Raw genomic sequence first — 25746 nt, 5'->3', positions numbered from 1 at the left:
CAAAATAAATTCCAAATCAGAACCGTCGCTCTGATACCACTTGTTGTGAGATTAGTCGCAGCGGAATAGCAAAAAATTAATTAGGAAATCAAGCTTATGGCAAAATATAGAATTGAACTAAAAACAAACACAAGATTTACGTGGTTCGTCAATGACAACTCCACGGGCAAAGGAACGAGTTTTATTCACCAATAGATGAAGAATACAAAAAAACGGTAGAGATTTCTCTAATGCCCAAACCCAACGATAAACCCAAATAATGCTTTGGTCGTACTAATATGCCTCACACTCTTAAATTTTACACTTTCTTTTCCTACACAAAGACCAATAATAGGATTTAGACTTTCTTTTCCTACACAAAGACCAATAATAAACATAACTAATATCCAACACATATTAGGATAAATTAAAGTCCTAAACTAATTAGAATTCTAGGAATAATCCTAACAGAAGCTATATCCTCTAGTCAAACACATGACACTTGAAGCAAAACTATGCTAACTGGTGAGTCATGAAAACACAAAACCATAAGAAATTATAGAATCAGGAATCCAATTCCATTTCAAAGAAAGAAACTTAAGCTAATGCACAATTAGGACTCAATTCAAAAAACATCTACACAAACCCTAGGTTTTCAAAACATGAAGCAAGTCGAGCTCATTGATACCTTGAATTCAAATTGAATACCTCGGTCACAACGAGCTCATTGATACAGAACAGATTGTAACCTAAATCATTAGGACTGGTTTGGAAAGAATTCAAAAAAAGTTAGTGTGTCTGTTTTGTAGCTACAGAGAGCTAAGTTGAAAGTGTTAACTCTCAAGCCCCTCTTCTTTGCTACCAAGACCCTTTTCATGTGCCAATTGTGGCCTAAAGAATCATGAAAGCGAAATAGATGAATGCAATGCAAATTCTCTGAACTTACAAACAGTCCATAAACTATGATATATTTGGTATTCAGATCCGCTAAAAGTTGCTAAGACTATTTTTACAATTCTCTTACTACTGTTGCTAAGCTATGCATGAAAATGAAACCCAGAAATCTTCTTGAGAGCTCCACATCAACCTTCATCGTACATTACCAGCAGTTGCTTTATTATGCCTCCCGCATCTTCCGCCACGCCATCCGCCAATTTCCGTGTGGCCCACGCATCATCTTCCACCACAAGAATACCTTCTAGCTCTTCTAGTTTGGAAGGCAACTGATCACACACGTTTCCATTGTAATAGAACAATAGATCGATCCCGCCGGGCCATGAAGGTATAGGGTAAGAACGACTTCCAATAAATGGAAGTAATGCCATAACCGCGCCAGTAAGGTATGCCTCGCCTACGCCACGGCGTTTGCTCCATTCGCCTAGCATAGAGGCAGTGAGGTGGCCCTCATCTTGGATAGCTGAACCGTTCTCATATAAAGCCTCGCCCCTACGGGTTACGGCTCAGAAGATGACCCTACCTCGGATGATATTGTGTTGGATAACTCTATCTCGAAACTGCCCGCGGATCGCATTTCGGATGCGCAGGCTCTCGCCATTGCCATGACCGATCTCCCTAAAAAACAGCCCACTTGCGGCTACGAGTATTAATCCTACTCCGATTCTTAGTAGTGATGGTGGATGTGGGGTTGAAGCTCCCGGGCTAAGGGGTTCTGAGGTCTGTGTTCCTGACTCTGAGCTGTCATAAGGAGGTGATGCTGGAAGGGCCTCTGCTGCATCACTTGTGCTGCATTTTGACCTCACAAATTCGAGGAATAAAGAATCCACAGAGGGACCGCGCTTGTTGGTTCCGCCAAAATTATAGAGTCGTTCTTCGGGAAATCTGGAGTGGACACCTAAGAGCCACTTTCAACAAAAGAAAACAAAAATCAGAACCACTTCCTATTGACTATGCAAGATGCAAAATATGCTGAAACGGAACTCAAAAGTGTAGGACTGAACAAAATCCAGCGATGTACGAAAGGAAAAAGATGAGACGAATCGTACTTGAGAGACAAACAGTTCCTGACTTTGAGCTGTCATAAGGAGGTGATGCTGGAAGGGCCTCTACTGCATCACTTGTGCTGCATTTTGACCTCACAAAGTCGAGGAACAAAGAATCTACAGAGGGATGGCGCTTGTTGGTTCCGCCAAAATTATAGAGTCGTTCTTTGGGAAATCTGGAGTGGACACCTAAGAGCCATTTTTAACAAAAGAAAACAAAAATCAGAACCATTTCCTATTGACTATGTAAGATGCAAAATATGCTGAAACAGCACACTAAAGTGTAGGATTGAACAAAATCCAGCGATGTACGAAAGGAAAAAGATGAGACGAATCGTACCTGAGAGACAAACAGTTTGTTCAGTCCTATTGACTATGCAAGATGCAAAATATGCTGAAACAACACACTAAAGTGTAGGACTGAACAAAATCCAGCGATGTACGAAAGGAAAAAGATGAGACGAATCGTACGTAAGAGACAAATAGTTTGTTCAGTCCTATTGACTACGCAAGATGCAACATATGCTGAAACAGAACACTAAAGTGTAGGACTGAACAAAATCCAGCGATGTACGAAAGGAAAAAGATGAGACGAATCATACCTAAGAGACAAGCAGTTTGTTCAGTCCTATTGACTACGCAAGATGCAACATATGCTGAAACAGAACACTAAAGTGTAGGACTGAACAAAATCCAGCGATGTACGAAAGGAAAAAGATGAGACGAATCATACCTAAGAGACAAACAGTTTGTTAGTCCTATTGACTATGCAAGATGCAACATATGCTAAAACAGAACACTAAAGTGTGGGACTGAACAAAATCCAGCGATGTACGAAAGGAAAAAGATGAGACGAATCATACCTAAGAGACAAACAGTTTGTTCAGTCCTATTGTGTGCCTGATCAGAGAAACATTGGGTGCTATAGAACGGACCACTCGCCTGAAATTTACAAGTACAGTTAGGTGCTGATTGCGAAAGAGAGAGATTTAAGTGGATTGATATCGAGATTTATACCTGAAGGACTGCTGCTTTGTCTGCCAAGACAGCAATATCAGCACAAGAAACTATTGCAGGGCAAATATCTTGAACATTGAAGTTATGATTTGGCGTAGAGTGTTCCTCCCTTTTCTTGTATAATACAGTAGCATCATCGAAACCCTAAACACAATCACCATTCATGTAAACAACAAAATTACTATACCAATAAACGCTTTTTATCATACAATTGTCATCATCAATTAAATACCATAAAGAAAATGTTCCAAGCCATTCCATACATTAACACAGATATACATGACATGTCAAGAAATTATAGAAGTCATGTGAGGAGAATAAATTAACAAGAAACCGTGGAAATTAGAAATTAAGATTTTAGTTTCACTAACAGCAACAACAGAGAATAAATTTCACTAGGAACTTATAATCAACACTCACAAAATTACTATATTAAGAAAACCCATAACCATTAAAGAAAACCCAGAAAAACCATATCAATTAAAGAAAACCCCTAGATCAGCAAGAACAGATTTCACTAGGAACTTACAATCAACACTCACAAAATTACTATATTAAGAAAACCCAGATCAATTAAAGAAATTCCCTTCCAAGATTAGCAAGAACAACAACAAAAACATATAAAACCCAATCAATTAACAAGGAAACGACTATGAAGAGTTACCGCAATGAAACAAAATTGAGTGGTGTTCTCAGCAATTGGACAAAAGTCATATTCCTGCGACTGCGATGGGTTCCATGAACCATAAGCTTGGTTCAGAAGAAAAAGAAACAGTAGTAAAACAGCGATGCTTCCCATTTTTGAGCTTCTGTGATCGGATTTTTGTTTGTGTTCTGTGTTTGGATTAGTAGAGTGTAATTATGTAAAGCAGGTGGTTTAATGGAGTTCTTGGAATGGGCAGGAAAGATTATGGCTCCTGTATGACTAAAATACCCTTTGTAACTAAAAGTCGTTGAAGGTGTTTTTCTGTTTAGTTCTGTGATAAGACTAAAATGCCCTTCAGTTGAGCACTAAACTATTATTAGTTTGTAAGGATCATCACCACCATCGGATGACATTTCGTTAATACACTAATAACTAGGGGTTAATCAAGTAATTTGAATACCCGTCCATGATTTAGAGAAAATTATAAAAGCCGGAATTTATTTCTCAAATGCCCACTTAATCAAATCTTTTCATATTTTTTAGTTTACAATGGGTGAATATCTCTATGAACACCAACAGAACCGAGTCATATTTTCTTGTCGAACCGAAAATAAATGACAAGAGTATACAATTTTTCATATTTTATTTTTTTATTCGGACAACAATAGTTTTCTTACAATTTTATTTGGAAGATATTTTATGTAGTAACAAATTACAAGATAAATGGGAAGCATCACTGTTTTAGTACTGTTACTTTTTCTTCTGAACTAAGCTCACGCCCCCGCAGAACCCCACCTTATACTTTTGTGTATAAGCTTCAAAATATTTTAAAACTCTTTCTCTCAAACACTCTACCTATGATGATCACCACAAGTCATGGTCCCAACACTCTCCCACTACAAGTGGCCTCTTGCCAAGCCCACTTGATATTCATGCTCACCCCACGCCCAAATCCAATAATTGTAAAGAGGGGGGCGGGACGCGGGCCCATTCCTTTTTTTTTCAACACACTTATAAGCTCATAATGTTCATTCACTTATAAATCCAAAATTTGAAGTTTAACAAGGCAATGTGGGATACTGAGATTTTGAAATAACACTTCAAACGAACAAAACACACAATCAGTTTCCTAGCCACGACTGGGATGTTCTTTAGGGACATTGCTCACGACAACGGCAAGAGTATCCGCATCCAAAATACAATACGTGGGAAGTTTTGAGAAAAAGTTACCTGACAAAATAGCATCCAACATAGGGTGATTTTTCGAGCTGTAACCTGTCACGGTAAGGTTTTATAAGATAACAGCTCAGAGTATACAATCCACGATGAGGACGGCCTGACTGTCTGAATGTTGGGCGAATGGAGCAGTCGTCAGGGCATCCCTTACAGGCACCGTTATGGTATTGCTGCCATTTATTAAAAGTCGCTCTGATCCAATACCCGTTTGGCCTGGCATAATTGATTTGTTATTCTATCATTTCGGTAATATCTACAATCAATTGCCTTCAAATTCTGAAGAGCTAAAAGGCATTCTGGTGGTCGAAGATGACGACTGGACCACACGGAAATTGGCCGAGTGCGTGGTAGAAAATGTGGGAAACGTAATAAAGGAATTGTTGGTATTGTACAACGAACATTGATGGGAGATATTCAAACAGACTTGCATGCTTTTCCATTTCCATGCATGCGTAGAAATAGTAATTAGCTTAGCAACATAGTAGTAAGAGTATTCAAACTTTTATTGGATTGTAAAATTGTAAATATATGGCCGAATCCCATACCTACTAGTAGTAGTATGATTTTTCTAGCAACATTGTAGTAAGAGTCCTTTACAAACTTTCCCAAGATCTAATCCATATATACAAATGCTTTTTCAAGCTCTGGTCGTCTCTCATCTCGCACCCTTTTTTTTCCTCAATTTTTGCTTCGAACTAAGCTCACGTCCCCGCCGAACCCCACCTTATACTTTTTTGTATAATCTTCAAAATATTTTAAAACTCTTTCTCTCAAACACTCTACCTATGATGATCACCACAAATCATGGTCCCAACACTCTCCCACTACAAGTGGCCTCTTGCCAAGCCCACTTGATATTCATGCTCACCCCACACCCAAATCCAATAATTATAAAGAGGAGGGCGGGACGCGGGCCCATTTCTTTTTCTTCAACACACTTATAAGCTCATAATATTCATTCACTTATAAATCCAAAATTTGAAGTTTAACAAGGCAATGTGGGATACTGAGATTTTGAAATAACACTTCAAACGAACAAAACACACAATCAGTTTCATAGCCACGACTGAGATGTTCTTTAGGGACATTGCTCACGACAACGGCAAGAGTATCCGCATCCAAAATACAGTCCGTGGGAAGTTTCGAGAAAAAGTTACCTGACAAAATATCATCCAACATAGGGTGATTTTTCGAGCTGTAACCTGTCACGGTAAGGTTTTATAAGATAACAGCTCAGAGTATACAATCCACGATGAGGACGGCCTGACTGTCTGAATGTTGGGCGAATGGAGCAGTCGTCAGGGCATCCCTTACAGGCACCGTTATGGTATTGCTGCCATTTATTAAAAGTCGCTCTGATCCAATACCCGTTTGGCCTGGCATAATTGATTTGTTATTCTATCATTTCGGTAATATCTACAATCAATTGCCTTCAAATTCTGAAGAGCTAAAAGGCATTCTGGTGGCCGAAGATGACGACTGGACCACACGGAAATTGGCCGAGTGCGTGGTAGAAAATGTGGGAAACGTAATAAAGAAATTGTTGGTACTGTACGACGAACATTGATTGGAGATAATCAAACAGACTTGCATGCTTTTCTATTTCCATGCATGCGTAGAAATAGTAATTAGCTTAGCAACATAGTAGTAAGAGTATTCAAACTTTTATTGGATTGTAAAATTGTAAATATATGGCCGAAACCCATACCTACTAGTAGTAGTATGATTTTTCTAGCAACATTTAGTAAGAGTCCTTTACAAACTTTCCCAAGATCTAATCCATAGATGCAAATGCTTTTTCAAGCTCTGGTCGTATCTCATCTCGCAACCATTTTTTTTGCTCAATTTCTGCTTCGAACTAAGCTCACGCCCCCGCCAAACCCCACCTTATACTTTTGTGTATAAGCTTCAAAATATTTTAAAACTCTTTCTCTCAAACCCTCTACTTATGATGATCACCACAAGTCACGGTTCCAACACTTTCCCACTGTGTCCTTGGACTTTCTTCCGCAACTCGAACCAGTCATTCGGCTCCTATGCACCACCTAGGGATGGCAATGGGGAGGGATTCCCCGATCCCCATGGGGACTCGCCCCTAATGGGGCGGGAAATCCCCACCAATTGTCCCCATGGGTATGGGAATGGGGGAAGATTATTCCCCATCCACAGGGATAGGGAAGGGATGGGGGGGCGTAGTCCCCACCCCATGGAGATCCCCGTCCCCATGGAAACTCGATCTATTTTGATATAATTTTGATATAATTTGTAATAATGTTTAGTAAATTGTTCATATTTTTAATAATTTTATTCAATTATCAAGATATTGAGTAATGACTTTTATCGACTTTTTATTTTATTTTATTTTGATTATTTTATTTTAATATTTAAAATTGCTGAATACTTTAGATGATTAATTAATTTTGGGGATAATATAATTTATAATTTTTTATATCATTAATATTGAATAGCTTATATTTTTTTCTCAAATATTTCATGAAAATAATAAAAATATTTAAATATTTATATTGAAATTATACAGGGATGGGGAATCCACAGGTATGGGGATGGGGATGAATTAATCCCCATCAAATAAATGGGGACGGGGATGGTGATTCCCCATACAAGCGGGGACGGGGATAGCTTCCCCACCCCACTCCACCCCGCCCCATTGCCATCCCTAGCACCACCAATGGGTTGGCATTGTGCACGACGAGCTATGACTGTGAGTGTATATGCTATGTCTGCAACCCCGTTATGAAGCATTGGCCCGCTCTTCCGTCTCCGCCCACGTGTACTTATTTTGCATCAACAGGACTTGTTTCTTATGATCATCACTTCAAGGTGGTGAGGCTGGTCACTCCTTGCACTTATACAAGTGTTGGCTACCTTCATGAAGACCGAAATAAAAAGAAGCTCCTTCAACGCCGAGACATTCGATTCTCGGACAAACGTATGGAACGTGTCGCCATTAATAACCATCTCGCGCTCAATTTTGTTCTCTAATCCCACTCATGTTGTTGAATACAAAGACGTTTTGTATTGCGAAAGCTACGACAGAGACGACACCACATCTACAATTATGGCATTTGATCCAAATGATCTGGAGAAATGCACTCTGACACAAGTGCTAAAGAAAAACATGCTTAATCATCCGGGCATGAGTACCTCTGCAGTGAGTTGTTCAGGTGAAGACCTGTATCATGTGCATATTCAGGTAGGGCGTAACATGTCAGTTTATTGGAGAATTTGGAGACTGATTGAAGCTGAAGCAGAATGGTGCTTGGAACATACGATTCAATTCAAAGACCTGAAGCTGGCTGTTGATGACAACTGCATTCCTCCATCAGATTACAACTCTTACTTGATGGCTATAGACCCCACTGACCCGAATGTCTTGTATTTCCATACCAAGGATGATTATAAACCTCGTGATCCTGGCATTATCTCGCTCAACGTAAAGACCGGAAGAGTGAAGTCGGTTTGTTCTTCTTATTATTGGCCAGATTTGCCCGCAACTTTTTCTTATTTTCAGTATATCATGGCCTTTCCGTTTGTGCCGCCGAGGTGGCCTGCATCCCTTCCAAAGATTCATCACCAGGATATGATCAATGAAAGTGTTTAAAACTGTAGCCATCTGTTTGTTGTTTGAGGATGTGACTGTTGTGTGTTGAATATCATTCAAAATTATATAACCATTAGGTTTTTGAGTTAGTCTTCGGTCAGTTGTCTTTGAATTACTCCTAGTATTTTTATTCTAGTCTAGATTGTTTTCTATTTAGATTTTGTTTATTATACGCCGGGGCCTGTGTAGCACGGACAACTATATAAGAAAACGGGACACTTAGACACCGAGAAATAATGCTATTTTATAGGTTGAAAATGAAGTTTCATGTCCGAAACGCCAACGGAATTTTTTTGGATGAAGTGTCTTTGTTTATTGAATAAAAATGCAATTCATGTTATTCATACATCCTACATGTTTCTTTCTTTCTTTCAAATTTTTGCTGTCCGATAATTCCTGCTCTATCAGTTTTATTTTTTCTAATTATGCTATAGAAATTTATAGAACATCTTTAATACATTCCTTCTTCTGGAAGTGAAACAAGAGGCCAAATCCAGATGGACACTGATACAACATCTTACTATATCTTTAGACCACTCCAACTATATATATTTAATAAAATGCCAGCTTTGTCTAAAAACATGTCAATTTTATGAGCCAACGCTATAAAATACTTTTGTCGTTCCTTTCTTCGTCCGAATTTGAGAAACCTGAATGTATAAAAAAAAAATCGATTAGCCTAAAGCATATATAGCATTATTAGCTCGTTATGTAATATAGTCTGTAGTTTTCAAAATTTACCTTCATGCTTTTAATATCTGAAATGTCGGAAACATGAGTACCGCCACAAGGACAACCAGGAAGACTCCCTAACTTCACAATACGAGGGGTGCTATCCTGCAAAACGTTTATAAGAACAAGCTAAAGTATCTCGTATACGTAGCATAGTCACACTGAAGCTGAAATGTGAATATCATGTAAATGATGCCAACCTAGAGCTGCTCATTGGGCTGGGTACCCACCCGAGCCCCTACTAGATTTGTTTCTTTACGTGCGGGTTGGGATTTTTATTTTTGATTCAATTTTTATGTAGATCCGATAAATATCAGCCTGAGCGCGTATATATCTAATATATGGACCGAGTTTGAATAATAAATATTAGATCTGAACCGAGCCTGCCCAAACTTAGATTTGCATTTAAAAGAGTCAAGTACAGTAAGCCCCCCCTTGGAATCCGCCCTAGCCAAGTGCGAACAGGTATACGCCCAACCTAAAGCAGGAACCGAAATGTGAATTAAGACATAATGATGTATTTGTTTGTTGACTTGTTCTTGATTGTAGTTATTAATACTCATTTGTACCATAAGTATGACTATCTACAAAACAAAGTTTGTAAATTCATTCAAACGGGTCCTTGGTGTTAGATACAGTTATACAGTTAGTAATCAGTCTGCATACCGAGAACCAAATGCGCATTTAGAAAAGATTGAGCTGTTGGCAGTTAAAACCAATGTTTGAACTTTGAAGTCACTATAGGTGATTCTTATAGTTATATAAAGGCGCAGTTCGACATAGAAAAAATCAGAAAGTTCTAACTTTTGCGCGATAAACATTGAAATCCAAACCTTAGGAATATAATCAGGAAGAGAACCACCGCATATTTTGGAAGCTTCTTCATATGACAATATAGCAGCTGAAACCTGTATTATATAAAGAAACGACTTTTAGCAAGAAAAGAACAAGGGCAGTAAAAATTCACAAAAAAGAAGACATACTTTGCCGCCTTTAGAAATCAAATCATTAGCTTCTGCCTCTATTTCTTTCTGCTTGCTTTGCAATTCATTTTGAGGAATTGTGCCTTTATATTCAACAAACGGCCTGCAAAAATGAATCCATGAACCTCATCAAGAGTTTTGTAGAAGGACGTTTACATCTACATTACTCCGCAAGAAAAGAAAGCGACAGATACGGAGTAAATGAAATTCAAATACTCATTTAAGGACCTAAAATAAATCATGTCAAAACACTTTCATGATCTACAAAACCAACAAAATTGAAAAATTCCTATGTAAGAGCACGATGCTTATTGAAAATGTTTATGAATTTCTATTGCATAATTAGAAAAAATAAACTGAAAGAACACGAATTATTAGACAGCAAAACGCATGCAATAAGTAAGGAGGGTTAAGTTAAAATGTACCCATCAGGAAAATGATGGCCTTTTCCTGGTTCAAGATGTCCTAATCCCACAGTCTGCAAAGTGCAAACAACCATCTAATAAATGCCCAGCAGAATGCAACCTGGATTTTGTCCGAGAAAAAGTCAGTAAATAACTAAAAACACTAAGCCAATTTAGACGATTAGTACTCAAAATCAGATCTAGCTCTGAATGTAACCTTGTTTGAAACAAGCAATAATTTCAATTTAAGTCAATTTTTAGCATTGTTGCGCAGCTTCTATAATTCCATTCTTTCAACTTAAAACAAAACGATAGAAATTTTTGCTAGAAATCAATCATATGATTTTGCAAGAGCTTTGATAGCGCCTTGCTAGAGTTGTCAAATATATTCAATCAGATTTTACCATACTAGCATCAAAGATTACACAGCTCGAAAGTTGAAAGAATCATATAGGATTTAGGAATAACACGAATTACATTTTATTCAATAATACAACATCACAAATACTTCATTCAATCAACATTTCCCGTTTCGAAAATGTCGTAGAAACTTAACATTTCGGACGCAAAACTTCACTTTTAACATAGCAAACCTTAAAATAGCATTATTTCTCAGTGTCCAAGTGTCCCGTTTTTCCGAGCCTATTCTTAAACAACAAACAACATTAAACACACCTGGAATTAAGCTTCCTCCTGGACTCATCAACATACAAAACCACTTCTTGTCCAATCAAATCGCCACCGAAATCCTCCTCCACAGCTCCATAATGATAAACCTAAAAAAAAAAACAAAAACATAATCAACAGTTAGATGAAAAAAAAACATTAAACCGAGAAAGAAAATTAAAAAATACCAAGAGAAAAAAAAAAGATAACTTGCAATTCCAGCCTTGGACCGAACATCTTGCACTAAGAATTTCAGTTTGAAATCATTAGAACTAGCGGGAGTTGTGATGAAACCAGTGTCTGCCGGTTGGCCTCCGCCTTGAGGGTGAAAAATGGCGGAGTCTAATATTAAAGCAAGCCTACCATCTTCTTCCTGTGGAATTTGAAACAGAGGAAAATTAAAAGTTGGTTAAAAAAATGAAATGATGAACAAGAAATTGGATTGCACTATTGCAGACCTTGGAGAAGGAAATAATGGTGGCTTGTGATTCAAGTTTCCACATGTCATCATAGTACTGGAGTTTTGTTTTAGTGAGAACTGAATCCATTATTATTATTATTTTTCTCTGAGAAATGCTTTGCTTCTTCTTTAATGGTGGCTATTGACTGGAATGGAGGACTTCTGCCGTGAAACTCTTGATCGCCATTAATGACATTTCAGAAAGAAAAACGGCGTCGTTGCGTGCTAATACATTTTGCTTTCTTTGGGCCAATTTTGGTGGTATGGGTAAGTGGAATTTCAGGGTCCAAAAAGATAGAACTAGGGTTCTAAAGTGGTATAAATGGGCCAATTTTGATGATGTGGGCTAATTTCAATAGTTTTCGGTATCTAAATATTGAGAAAATAAAAAAAATTGCAAACAATCATAAACACTAATCTTTTAAAAAATGTTAACATTCTTAAATCTTTTCATTCAGTATCTTTTGAAGAAGTTGGCATTTAAAAAAAAGTGTTTATAATTTTGCGCATAGGGTTTAGTTTTTAAGCCAGTAGTGACGGGTTGCCGATAACCGAAGATCACTGGCGGTTTCCGTTGGTAGGGATGGTGGCCGATTATGAGGGAGTTCTAGTCGACGATGAGGGACCTCCAGTTGATGTGGCCGACGGTTTCCGCCAGCGATCGTCGGTGGAGGGGTGGTCAGTGGTCAGTTTTGTGCTTCTCATATTGTTCAGTATATTTACAATAGATTTAAATCCGACTTTAATGTATTTTGATATCATTTCAATAATTTTAGTAGATTTCAGTATGTAAACTTTAATTATAATTTTTGTTATGTTTTTTAATAATTTGAAAAATAAAAAACATTATATAGTATAATAATAAATATAAACACACATTCATTCAATAACTAAAAATACTTTTAGAACTCTTCTTTAACATTAAACAACAATCTTAAATAGAATTACGATGTCCAAAAAATCAACAAAATTATTATCAGTATTTCTTTAATTGTGAGCGCTACATAGAAAAAAGTACACCGCACGGTCTTACTAGAATGATGTCTAACGCGTATATCGTTTAGTTATACCTTGTTGATGACCTTTTTCTTTAATTGTTAATAAAAATATTAATAGATCAAACTTTGACCTCATTTACCTAATCATCGTCAACAATCCAATCAAGGCACAAAATACGCTTAAAATGAATACTATAAAATGTCACCAATTCTTGACGTTTCTCATTGAACATGATTGCAAGAACATCTAAGGTGTCACATAGATAAAACTAGATGCATTCACACAACCTTTATTCTCCCATTCCATGATTTTGATGCTACACAAAGAAAAGGTTTATAATATAAAACAAACCCTCACCATTAATCTTCCATTTGGCTGCCACTAAGTATAGCCTTGTATATAACAAATGTAAATTAAATTAGAGATTATCAAGGTAATGATTTTAATTTTCGAAAAGAATGGACAATTTTAAACCTAAAGTCAAAGAGAATGATTTGTGGATATCCATATTTTTTTACAATTTCTTACATTTTAAGTAATGGAAATTTTTTTAATGACTTAGTTTTCTTCTTTTCCGACTCCATAATAGTTTTCTTCTTTTCCGACTCCATAATTAAATTTAAATTCATAATTAACTCGACTCTGTCATAATTTAATTGATTGGAAATACTATTATTATTATTTAAATTATAAATAGTTATTTATTATTAAATAATCATTAATTATAATATTATACACTAGAATAAAAATTAAAATATTACAAGATAAAAAGGAATTAGTACACTAAATAAAGATAAATGTGACATTTATTCGTAAATTAACTTATTTTAGGAATATAAAATAATCTTTATATTTTTTTTATCTTAAATTGTATATCAATTAAAATGAAAAGAGTATTAACATCCATCGAAAACTGATAGACGATATTTTTTTTATTTTTTAAATTATAGACACAAATAATTAATTATTATATGTGCTTTAATTCATTATAGTAGCGCGTATTATAAATACCCATATTTATTGGAAAATATTAATAAAAAATGGAATATTTTTTGCAGTTAAATATTTATATTTATATTTGTGTTTTATTATTTATCTCTTTCAACTTCAAGTAAAGATGTTTTATTTATTTCAAAAGAATAAAGTTTTTCTAGACTATAGCTTTAGTGGCAATCATCGTAATTACATACCTAACTACTGGCATTTTCATATCAACCGTCACTTTATATTCTCAAATACTACTCCTAAGTTTCCTTCTTCAGTTTAGAGAGAGAGACAACAAACTCTAGAGAGAGAAACAAATATCAAAGAATGAGAACTTCAAATTCTCATAGTGTTCTTCTCATTTGCGCAATCTTAGCCATACACGTGGCCATTTCATCCTCCACAAAATCTCCCGTCGATTTCCTTCCGATGAAATCGGGCGGTTGCAGCGGATCAATCGCCGAGTGTTTAATGTCCGGCGGAAGCGATGAAGATTTCGAGACGGAGTTCGCGATGGACAGTGAGATCAGCCGGCGCATTTTAGCAACGAACAGGTATATCAGCTACGGGGCGCTGAGGAGGAACACTGTGCCGTGCTCTAGACGCGGCGCGTCGTACTATAATTGCCGACCGGGAGCTCAAGCTAATCCTTACTCTCGAGGTTGCAATCGGATTACTCGCTGCAGAAATTGATTTAAATTTAAATTTAAATTTTGAGTTGTATAATTTTTTTACCCTTCTTTTATTATTTTTGGGGTGTTTATATGGTTTATTATTATTATTATTGTTATATGATATGATTGTTATGTTAATTATGTATGTGTACACATATTTTATATGAGTGTGTTGAATCAAATAAAAAAATTGGGGCAAAAAAATATAGGATTATTATTATTATTATTATGTAATTTGAGGTGCTACATAGCAAATTATTAGTAATGTTGGTTAATTTTTTATTACTATTTTTTTGATGAAATGGTTAAATGTCTTTACAGTTCATATATTTTGTGGTGAAAATTGTGAGGTGCATATTTATTGATTTTGTGGGGTTTATTTTATTTGGCAAAATATCAAATGGGTCTCATATATCAATAATTCTATAGATGATGAGTATTGCCAATTTTCTGAGCCGTTTTGCATTTTTGCTCTATAATTTGTTTCCATAATAAGATGAAACCTTAACTTGGGGAAGATATCCGCAGACTCAATTCACCACGTCATTCGTGTACATAACGAATTATAATGTATAGTACATAATTAGTTATATTTACGGATGATTTACGACTTACTCGGTTTCTAAATGTGAATGCAAGGAAAAGGAAAGAAATGGGAAAGATGTAAAGATATTTGGAAAAACAAGCACTTTATGAGCTGTAGGAAAAGATTAGATTTAAATTAGTGATTGATAGGTTTTGCTTGGCTGGCTCCAGTTCAACCAATTTTGTTGGTTTATTTGAGGATCCCCCGTCCCCATCCTCGTCCGTCAACCATATGATGGCAACCCAACAGACATACAAATTTTGAGTGGATGTGATCTAACAGCTAACAGCAAATTTCACAAGCATTTGGTTCAAAGCAACTATTTTATTTTTTCAAATTCAATCGAATAAAACTAATTCGTACGGTTGGTCTTTTTTAGTTCAGTTTACACTAAAACTTTACTAAATAATTTTATATTCAAATCATATCAAACCGAATAATAATTGTTTTTTATAATATCGATTGGAACCAAATTCGATTTGATTTCACGTTTACATATCCCCTAATAACCAGCATCTCTATATTCATAATCCACCTCACAACTCTTCCATCATGTTTAACGGCTATATTTTTAATCTATTTAAATTGCACACCTGGTCTGGATGGACCCATGAGGACCTGTTAGAATCTATCTTTTTTCTAATATTTTTAAATTTCTGAGGCGGTGATAGTGGCGGCATGCTGATACCTGAACCATTATGATGTCAGAAATCATTTTTTCCAAAAATAAAATTGGAAGTGGCCAACAATTAACAACCTCGTATACCATACCATATTATTCATGCACTGTGCAGTGAAGATATCAAAATGTGAGACCACAAATACATTGATAAAAAAAAAAGACCATAAATACATGTCTGTTGAAAACACATAATTTTGAAATATTATGTACTGGTTTTACATTCAAATCAGGAAAAGCACGCAAATAAATTTCATTGTAGAAGACCTACAATTTGTTATGTAAATTTGGTGAATCATTCCTCTGATTTGGTGTCGTCTTTCGCCTTCAGAGGAGCTGAAGGAGATGGAGAGCTCTCTACTCCTATTTCAGTTCTTAGATCGTTAATGCTCTGCTCCAACTCATCTATCCTGTTGCCCATTTCATCGAGTGTGATCGAGTCAAAGAAACCAAGATTCAGATATGTCCGTAAGACTACGAATTAGGCAATAAATCAAGACTGTAAATCTAGTATGGCATAACAAACTATTTGAATCGCACATTTCGAACCTCGCGTATTCACGTCATACCTGGCATAAAAACCTTAAAATTTGACAACTATATCATTTTACTGATGTTTAACAGGGGATGCACATGACCCAAATAGACTACATGCTGTAATGACCAAATCCAAATGGACTCTTTATAAAATACCATGAAAACAAAACGAGAACATGCTCCGGACAGTAATGGAAGAAATACCATTTACTCGAATATCGGAATTTGCAATTAACAAAATATATCAAGAAAAGGATATTCTTTGTAATGATGGAATCTGACATTGTCTGGAACCTCGATTGCTGCAAATTGCAACAAAAACCAACTCGTGTGAATCTATAGAAAGCTGGACATTAACTCTCATAGATGTATTTAAACGTAACTTACCATCTGCTGGAGTAAATTTTGCACCTGCAGAAAACAAAGCAAAAAATCAGCAACATTTAGCATCTGATCATTCGAACGAGGCATTGATCATTTGCAGCAAACAGGTGTGGCGCTGGCACGAGCTTTCTTGAAAAACAATAGAATCCAAAACAGGGAAACATAAGACAAAGCTCAAACGCAAAAAATGAACAATTATGTCCCATATTATAGCCAGTCAGTCCATTTTAAGCATATGCACAACATACTTTGATCTAACTATATCAAGTTGAATCGAACACCACTTAATTGGAGATAGTCTAAATATTCAAGCTTAACTACATGGATTAACAAAATATCATCAAATGTTCAAGAACTCACAAAAACAGTCATATCAGCAGTACTCTGCTTCGGATCTTCAGCATCATGCCCATCCTGCCAGAAGCCAGATAATGTAATCAATTAGATTTTTCACCATAGGCTGTTACAAAAAGTACTAACCCATAATAAACACGACATAATAAATTGACAAAAAAATTGAAAGTTCCAACATATTGCAAGAGATCGTCATAATAATGAAATAAAACAACACAAACAAACAGCTTCTAATACATAGTAAAAATAATTACCGATACTCGTATTTTCTAAAACACCGGTGTTTGTGGTACTGGTATGAGTTTATCGGAATGTAACGTAATCACATTTCCTTCACAATCAAAACTCTCAGACAATATTGCAACCCTAATACTCCAATATCAAAATACTAATACAAAACCTTCAGATTAGCTCCTAATTTACAATGTAACTCCAAATTTCACAGATTAACCGCATGTAATTAGCTTCTAATATACAATTCTATTATCAGTAAGCTACAAAATAGTAATAGAGTACCTTCAGATTAAAGCAATCAGATTAACAAAATAAATTTAAATGTAATTTTCATTTCTGTAAGTCAAACCCTAATTCATGAACGTCAAAAAATTGCTCGATAATAATGTAAATCATATTTACCATTTCTCAAGCTGTTGTCCGTTACGTAGCTCGCTTTGAATAGTTTGATTGGATCAAACCAGAGATTTGTGGTTGATTTCTGTAGATAAATTGGTTGAAAATTGAAATATCCCCAATTTGTGATACTTTTTCTTTTAAATTTGTAGAGTATAATTTATCTTTTGCCCCCCTGAACTTCTAAAATAAAACATTTCAACCACCTAAACTTAAAAAGAAACTTTCAGACACCTAAATTTACAAATTGTATTAACTATTAATTGTTATCCACCCCTAGTGGCTCATTGAACATATGGACACAAGTACCACGCACAAAGATAAATTATCTTATTTAATCACATCAACTTTTATACAATTTCTATTGGCTCCTTAAAGTTTCCATTTTATTATTTTTGAAAAATGCTGTCTCTTTAAAAAAAAATTAGCACATGATATACGAGGTGTTATACATAGCAGGATACGTCTTGAGACGACACCTTTAAACATTTCATATTTAGATTAATTCTCACTCAAGACGATAGCTCTTTCATGGGAAGCAAAACTCTAACTTTAAATTTTAAATGGCGGCATGCATGAGTATGTTTTCAGCTCGCGTTTCACTTACTTGCGGATTGGGAATGTCTCTTTCTACTATTGATGTTTCACAATTTATTTAAAATACGTATTTAATACTCTCCCGTTATTTGAATAATTTAAAAAACAATTTACAATAACTAGTTAAATAATCTTTTAAATATTCTAATAAATAATAATAATTTAAAATACACATTTAATATTCGAATCGGTAGATCTTTTATGGGTGGTAAAACAGTAATTTTAAATTTAATGGAACGTACATGAGTACGGTTTCAACTCACGATTTCACTTATTTGCGATTTTGGAATGTCTCTTTTTACTATATATGTTTTACAATTTCTTTAAACTACGTATTTAATACACCCTATTATTTGAATAATCTATAAAAATAAAAACAATTTATGATAAATAATTAAAATAATCTTTTGCATACTCTAATAATAATTATTATTCAAATAAATAAATTTATCACAAAAAAATATTATTTTATCTCTAAAAATAATTAAATTTTAAATGAGATAAATATAGTTAGATTACAATTACTAATTAGTATTAAGTTTTTTTAAAATAAATTATTTTTTATGAAGTTTGAATTATTTAATATTTTTTTCCTTTCATTAAATTATTGAAATGTTGATGATATTGTCGCGGGATGAAATTTTAATGGAGAAACAAAAGAGAATAATAAAGTTAAAGATTGTGGGTGAAAATAAGCCCTTCTTTTGCCTTGTAAAAAGGACACATAAAAACATTTTGTTCTTTTTGAAATCTAAACCAAAATAGAATTATTTATATGCAAAAGAAAAATATAATTTAAAAAAACAAGGCCTAATTACTTAAAAAAAACCCACCTTAAAACAATTTTTCGTTTATATCCTGACTTAGGAAAAAGTTCATTTGTACCCTTTTTTAAATTTTTCGTTTTCAATTGTATCCCAAAATTTTATTTTTGACAATTTAATTAAATATAAGATGAAAATATTAAAAATAATTAAATAGAAGGGTTATATCATCTTTTTTCTATTTGAAAAAATACAAATAAGTTAAAAAATGAAGGATTATTTTAAGCTTTTTCTAGATAAAAAGGGTTCAATTTAGTGCTTTAGGGTAGAGTTGAAAACAAAAAATCAAAAAAAGGGTACAAATGAACTTTTTCTTAGGTCATGGTATAAACGAAAAAATGTTATAAGGTGGAGGTTTTTTAAGTAATTAAGCCAAAAAACAAATACAAAAAGATTGCTTGTTCCATTTATAGATAAAGAAATTAGTAAATTCTAATTTGTCCATTGACTATTAGAGTGTGTTTGGATATATAGATTTGGGTTTGAAATTTGAATTATAAATTTTACATTTCAAATACTACATTTCAAATTCATGAATTTCAAATCTATTGTTTGGATGAGCAAAAAACTTTGAACTCTTAATATATATAATATTTAACTAATAATTAACTTTACATTTTTTATTTAAAAAAAACTATATTTGTTTAAATAATAATTCAAAAATGTATATTTTTTTGCATATAACCAAACCAATTTTTTTTTTCAAAATAAAAGAGAGTCAACTTTGAAAGTAATATTTTTTCAAAAAATATTGAACCAGTTAATTTTCTTAGTTTGGTTTATTATAATAATTTTTTTTATAAAATCACATTTAACCGAGCAATTCTGTTTTCATTTTTTTAATAAAACCAAACAGAAATTTTGAAAGAAGTAATTTTTCAAAACTAATATTTTCCAATTTTTAAATTCTTTTTAAAAATTTTTAAAATTTTTTTAATATTTTTTTTTAACTTTTATAAATTTTTATAATTTTTTTTTTTAAATTAGCCTAAATAATTTTTTAAATACAAAAAAAAATTTCCAAAAAATATTTCACAGAAAAAAAGCTTGCTCCTTTACAGGGTTATTTGTCGTCGTCCTCCGACGAAATTTTTTTTGTGTCTGACGGCTGCAGCGGGTATCTCGAAAGAGGAGCCTAATCCTTCGGGATAAAAAGTTTCTGAATTTTTTTTTCAAACAAATATGCATCAAAAAAATTGTCGAAATTTTTTTTTCCAGCCGGCAGCGGGTACCTCAAAAGAGGAGTCTGTTCCTCTGGAAAAAAATTTCGGAAAAAATATGCGGATTAAAAAAATCGGAAAAAAAATTGTCAGAAAAAAATTTATGTCGAATGCCGGCAGCTGTTACCTCGGAAGAGGAACCAATCCTTTAGAAAAAAAATTCCGTCGAACAAAATTCTGGAAAAAATCGAAAAAAAACCCGGAAAAAATTGGAAAATAAAAATTCGAAAAAAATATGCGGATTAAAATAATTCGGAAAACTTTCTGTTGGACGGCGACAGCGGGTGGTACCTCGAAAGAGGAGGAGCCTGATCCTTCAGAAAAAAAAAGTCCGAAAAAAGTACCGTCGGACAGCGACAGCGGGTATCTCGGAAAAGGAGAAACAGACTCTTCCTCCAAAAAATGTTTTTTGAAAAAACAAATTCGGAAAAATAATGGCCGAATAAATTTTTTACTTTTGTTTCTATTCGAATCGGGTTATAGTCGATTTTAGACTGAACTAATCCAATCGGTTAATTTTTAATATAATAAAAATAATGAAATTATTTGAAATCCATAGGTTGTTGGAGTTATTTCAAATCCTTAATTTTGTATGTGTTGAAATTAACTTGAATTTGATTCAAATTCAAATCCAACAAATTTTACTATTCAAACAGAGGATTTGGCTCAAATCCAAATCCACCTTTATCCAAACACACCCTTAAGGAAAATCTGAATTAATACGTTTTCACTCACCAAATCCATGCAATTAACCACAATTAACTCTCTCATTGAACACCCATTTCAAAATAAAATCCCAAACAGTTTCTCTTTTTGAGTTACAATTTTTTTAACACCAAAACAATGGCTACCCAAAAACCTAAAATTCAGAGCAAAATCACACTCTATTCCTTATGCTCACTGATGGTAATTACAATGGTGCCCTTATCTCTAACCATGGCTATAATATATTTATTCGGTTCGAGCAAGAAGTATGAATCGCTACCCAAACCGTTTTGGTTCCCTCCTCTGACCGTAATCCATTTAGCCTCGGTGGGCTCGACCCTGCTGATGAGTTTAGCCGGATGGCTCGTGTGGGTCCATGGTGGGTTCGGTTTTGAATCGGATGCTTTGCCTTTGTATATTTCTCAGGTTTCGTTGAGTATAGTGTGGGACCCGATTGTGCTTAGGTTTGGAGAAGCTTGGCTCGGAGTTGTATTTTCTGTGGTGAATTTTGGGATAATTTGTGCATGTTATTCAATATTTGGTAAAGTGAGTCCAAAATCTAAAGAATTTGTTATGCCTTGTTTGGTTTGGATGGGTTATCTCACTCTACTTACATTTTACCTCATGTACGCCCAATTTGTTTAGCCATGGATCATGGAGTATGATTATAATGTTTTGGATTATGAAATTTATTGTTTAAATTGGATCTTTAGTAATTTCTCTTTCATTTTTCTACTAATTTTGGTGTTTCTAACTCGAAAAAATAAAAACCGTTAGCACTGATAAAAAATTTAGCTCGCTAAATGATACTAAGTTGCATGACATTTAAGCTTTCAGCGAGTTGTTCTACTTAAAGTTCTATGACCATGTTTCAAAAACTGAACTGAAGTAGTTGACGTAATCGATTAATTCAAAAATCTTTATAATTTGTCAAATCTAAAATATAATTGTTTAACTAAATTAGAGTTTGATTAGTTCTAATGTATATTATCGGACTTTAAAGCAATCAAATATTGAAAATTTAAATTTTGATAGTAGTTCTTTCATTCGATAAAATTTGCTAGTTTAATTGAATTATAAAATGGCAGTTTTCTATACATAGTTTTTTATTCAATTTTTAAAATATTGATAGAAAAAATAGCATGTAAATTATTACGAGTTACAATACAAGGAAAAAAAAGAACGTAATAAACCTGCATAAATCTAAGCCTTTACATAATTGTAAAATACAATTGTCACATACATTACTCAACGTGTTTAATTTTGATCTATTTTTTTTTATAATTGGGAAAAAAAGTATTTGTAGAAAAAATTGAATTCCCGATTTATGGTTGTAATTAAAGGGGTTTATTATTCCCCGCCCCAAATTACCACCCATCGTCCAACTTTTGACTGAAATGCCCCTAACATAATTTCAATTCAAAAACAAAAAAACAAAAATCCTCTCAACTCAAAAATCTCTCAAACTCAACCTAAAATCCGACGATAACCGGAGCCGATTTATGTCGGAATCGACGACAGATAAAAAATGAAGACCTCCGGTAATTAATTTTGTTTCGTTTTTAAGTGTTTTAATAAAAAATATTTTTTTTTTTATTTTTTAAGGGCCATCGCCCGGCGATGGCGATGGCCCTGTGCACCATCGTCATCGTGGCGATGGTGCACAGGCGGCGATGGCCCTTAAAAAAAATAAAAAAGATTCGTTTTTATTAAAACAGTTAAAAACAAAAAGGAATTAATTACCGGAGGTCCCCGTCTTTTATCTCTCGTCGATTCCGACATAAATCGGCTCCAGTTATCTTCGGGATTTTAGGTTGACTTTGAGAGATTTTTGAGTTGAGAGTACTTTTGTTTTTTTGTTTTTGAATTGAAATTATGTTAGGGGCATTTCAGTTAAAAGTTGGGCGGTGGTAGTAATTTGGGGCGGTAAATAGTTGTCCACTAATTAAATTAGCATTTGATGAGAAAAACCCCCACGATCTTTGATTAGAAAAATTAATAAATGATGCATTTAGGCAATTTGCATGAGAGCATAGGGCGGCAGCACCACATGATCTGGCCCTCACTTCAAATTGCTCTTCTATAATGAGAATCTAATCCTCATTTTAGTCATCAAAATTTAAAGTTGGATTACCATCGGTCTGATATAAATATTTTGAGAATAATGATAATCAAGTTGAAATTAATCTTGAATAATCTAAGACGAAAATAGTAATTACTCATGTTTAAACTAGTAAAATATCACATAAATTAAAATTATAATAAACATATTTTATTTTATGGACATTTTTATAGAACTGTCCATATCAATTATTGTTTTTATATTTAGCTAGTCATTTTAGTCTCATTAAATTATTTATTGATTGATAAAATTTTAAAAATGATAATAAATGCTTTCACGGATTTAAAGGGGCAAGTATTATGAGTTAATTTGTTTTTCTTTTAAAATGGCAAATATTGTGAACAAGAAGGAGAAATTTATGATTATCTAATCCTACTTTTGCTAATTTATGTATATATTTTAAAAATTAAAATTCCATAATTACAATTTATTTTTCATAAAAGATAATTTTGATATTATAATTGAGATTCTTACAAACATATCCAATTTTTTAAAAAATAATTATAAAAATAATGAAAAAACAATTTAATTTAAAAAGTAGTAATAGAAAATATTTACAAAAACACTGCACTTTAAAAATTCATAAAAAAATAATACCAGAGTCCAGATGTTGGAGTCCAACGGTGAATTTTATATTATTGTATTCAAGTGATAATATCCATGTAAACAGAGGCGAATCCAAGGGGGTCAAGGTAGACCTGACAATTTTAGACACGACACGATTAAATGATACGACACGACACGAAGTTAAACGGGTTTGGGTTTGATGTAAATGGGTTTGGATCATAAACGGGTCAACCCGTTTATGACACGATTAATTTCGTGTATAAATGGATTATACACGCCTAACCCGTTTAAGCACGGTTAACTAGTTTTAGTTAAAAAATATTTGTTTTTATAATTTAAATGTTATTAAATTCTTAATTTTTATTAATTTTTTTATATTATATATAATTATAATAGTATTTATCTCAAAATATAGTAGTAATTCTTTCAGTATTATATTAATTAAATTTAAAAAGTATTTAAATAATTAAATGGGTTTAAACGTGTCGCTTTAAACGGGTTGATTCGTTAACACTATTAGATAAAACGTGTTTATACGGGTCGTGTCGTGTAACCCGCGTAATAATCGTGTCGTGTTTGGGTTCTGCATATTAAACTCAATTAATAATCGTGTCTTGTTCGTGTTTAGGCTAATCGTGTCCGTGTCTAAACGGGTCTGACCCGTTTATGACCCGCAGACACGAATTGCTAAGTCTAGGTCAAGGAGGGTCGTCCGACCCTCCTCGCCGGAAAAAATAAAAAAAAACATTTTTTTTCATCTAGAGGCGGTTATAAACGCCCCTAAAAAAGACCCCTATAAGTGATAGAGGTGGTTTTTTCTTGTAGCGGCTGTTAAAACCGCCCATTCAACTGATAATTATCAATTTTACACTGTTTTAACCCTTATTTTATTTCTTTAAACGGCCAAACTCAAAAATTTCGACCGGCCTCCTGACTTGAACTCTTGATTCCGCCATTGTACGTAAAATTTATTTAAGATTCAAATTTATAATAGATATTAATATTTGATCGATTATCAAACATCAACATATTGCCGTTGATCGCCGCTGGTCGGCCAAATTCCAGCGACTCCGGCACCGGACCACTGCCGCTCGATGTTAGATCACCATTTTTCGAATTTTGGTAAATATTTTAAAAAATAAAAAATATAAATGATAAAAAAAATGTTCCAAACTTTACATGCAATTTAGTAAATGAATTTAAAAATAGAGGAAATTTATAGATTCTTCGTTTTCATTACCATATTAATAATTGCTTAATTGAATTTTAACAAAAGTTTGAATCATTACGAAGTAAACATAACATAAAAAAGAGTTGCACATAGAAGATAGATTGTAGAAACTAAGTGCAACTGTAGATATGAATAAGACATACAATTCCAAACAAACAAACAAATAGCCGGTGAAGATTTAACTGATGACGTCCACCTTAGATCTCTCCACTTCACCTGCCACCTCTTTCAACGTGCTTACTTTGAATTATTCTATTACTGAATAATACAACACCCATCTAAAAATAAGTTTGTGAAGTTACCATCATGTCATATCTCTCTATTTTATTATAAAATAATATTCTCTTGTTTTCAAAAGTAATTACGTTTTTTATATAATTATAAAAATATATTTAAAGTTAATTTTAAATGTTGTTTTAAATTTGCATATAACAATCCATTAATATGTAAATTACTTTTGTTTATATATAATAGTTAGAAAGGAAGAATGTTGTCTAGCTTTTATATTATTTGAATTATAATTTATTAGTATTAAAATTAATTAATTTTTGTTACTATCATCGATCCATTTATAACTCTGCTTATCATATACTTGCATCCAACGCACATAACATATAATACACTTATTTTAATTATTTTGCGCATATCTATTTATTTAAAAAAATTAAGTAATATTTAAATAATAATAGTCATAAAATAAGAAATTATAACAACATAAAACATTGATAAAGTTGGATACATTTTTTCAGTTTTTTTAAATCATTTTAAAAAATATATTAAATACTCCTTTTTATTTTAATTTTTATCAATTTGTAATTTTTTTTGTTTCAATTTATATACACTTTCTATAAAATTATTTTTTCATTTAAAATATTAACGTAGTTAAACAAATTTTACTAACAAACTGA

General features: G+C 33.4%; 3 protein-coding genes across 4 annotated transcripts; 1 reads left to right on the top strand and 2 right to left on the bottom strand.

The window, feature by feature from the left end:
- Nucleotides 1–8876: 8876 nt before the first annotated feature.
- Nucleotides 8877–11947, bottom strand: LOC126667252 (uncharacterized). Its single transcript, XM_050360221.2, is given in 9 exon segments — nucleotides 8877–9150; nucleotides 9242–9337; nucleotides 10066–10140; nucleotides 10216–10318; nucleotides 10641–10705; nucleotides 10707–10740; nucleotides 11295–11395; nucleotides 11500–11658; nucleotides 11744–11947. Coding segments are annotated over 9 exon segments (783 nt in total). The 5' UTR covers nucleotides 11834–11947; the 3' UTR covers nucleotides 8877–9090.
- A 2039-nt stretch (nucleotides 11948–13986) lies between these two features.
- LOC126667253 (protein RALF-like 33) lies at nucleotides 13987–14540 on the top strand. Its single transcript, XM_050360223.2, has one exon. The coding sequence runs from the start codon at nucleotides 14056–14058 to the stop codon at nucleotides 14419–14421; it is 366 nt and encodes a 121-aa protein (XP_050216180.1). The 5' UTR covers nucleotides 13987–14055; the 3' UTR covers nucleotides 14422–14540.
- Nucleotides 14541–15788: 1248 nt separating this feature from the next.
- LOC126667254 (heat shock factor-binding protein) lies at nucleotides 15789–17716 on the bottom strand. 2 transcript variants are annotated; one of them, XM_056104735.1, is made up of 5 exons: nucleotides 17579–17716; nucleotides 16949–17002; nucleotides 16592–16717; nucleotides 16464–16506; nucleotides 15789–16096 (listed from the first exon to the last, which is right to left on the bottom strand). In XM_056104735.1, exons 3-5 carry the CDS (start codon nucleotides 16673–16675, stop codon nucleotides 15963–15965), a joined length of 261 nt encoding a protein of 86 aa, XP_055960710.1. In that variant the 5' UTR covers nucleotides 16676–16717; nucleotides 16949–17002; nucleotides 17579–17716; the 3' UTR covers nucleotides 15789–15962. The 2 variants fall into 2 exon arrangements, with proteins under 2 accessions (XP_055960710.1, XP_050216181.1); XM_050360224.2 differs by having other exon boundaries at nucleotides 16592–16615; nucleotides 17579–17708.
- Between the last annotated feature and the right edge of the window lie 8030 nt (nucleotides 17717–25746).

The sequence above is a fragment of the Mercurialis annua genome, linkage group LG2 (genome assembly GCF_937616625.2).
Source record: "Mercurialis annua linkage group LG2, ddMerAnnu1.2, whole genome shotgun sequence".
Classification (NCBI taxonomy): domain Eukaryota; kingdom Viridiplantae; phylum Streptophyta; class Magnoliopsida; order Malpighiales; family Euphorbiaceae; genus Mercurialis; species Mercurialis annua.
Note: the sequence above shows the minus strand (reverse complement) of the source record. Positions and strands in the feature narration are given on the sequence as shown.

What these genes read in the sequence shown, in the direction of transcription:
- LOC126667254 (XM_056104735.1), bottom strand. Translation starts at nt 16,675, where the DNA reads ATGCCTCGTTCGAATGATCAGATGCTAAATGTTGCTGATTTTTTGCTT. An exon ending in AAAATTTACTCCAGCAGATG is followed by an intron (nt 16,507 to 16,591) that starts GTAAGTTACGTT and finishes TGCAATTTGCAG; the next exon opens with CAATCGAGGTTCCAGACAAT. An exon ending in AGATTCCATCATTACAAAGA is followed by an intron (nt 16,097 to 16,463) that starts ATATCCTTTTCT and finishes ACTCGATCACAC; the next exon opens with TCGATGAAATGGGCAACAGG.
- LOC126667253 (XM_050360223.2), top strand. Translation starts at nt 14,056, where the DNA reads ATGAGAACTTCAAATTCTCATAGTGTTCTTCTCATTTGCGCAATCTTA.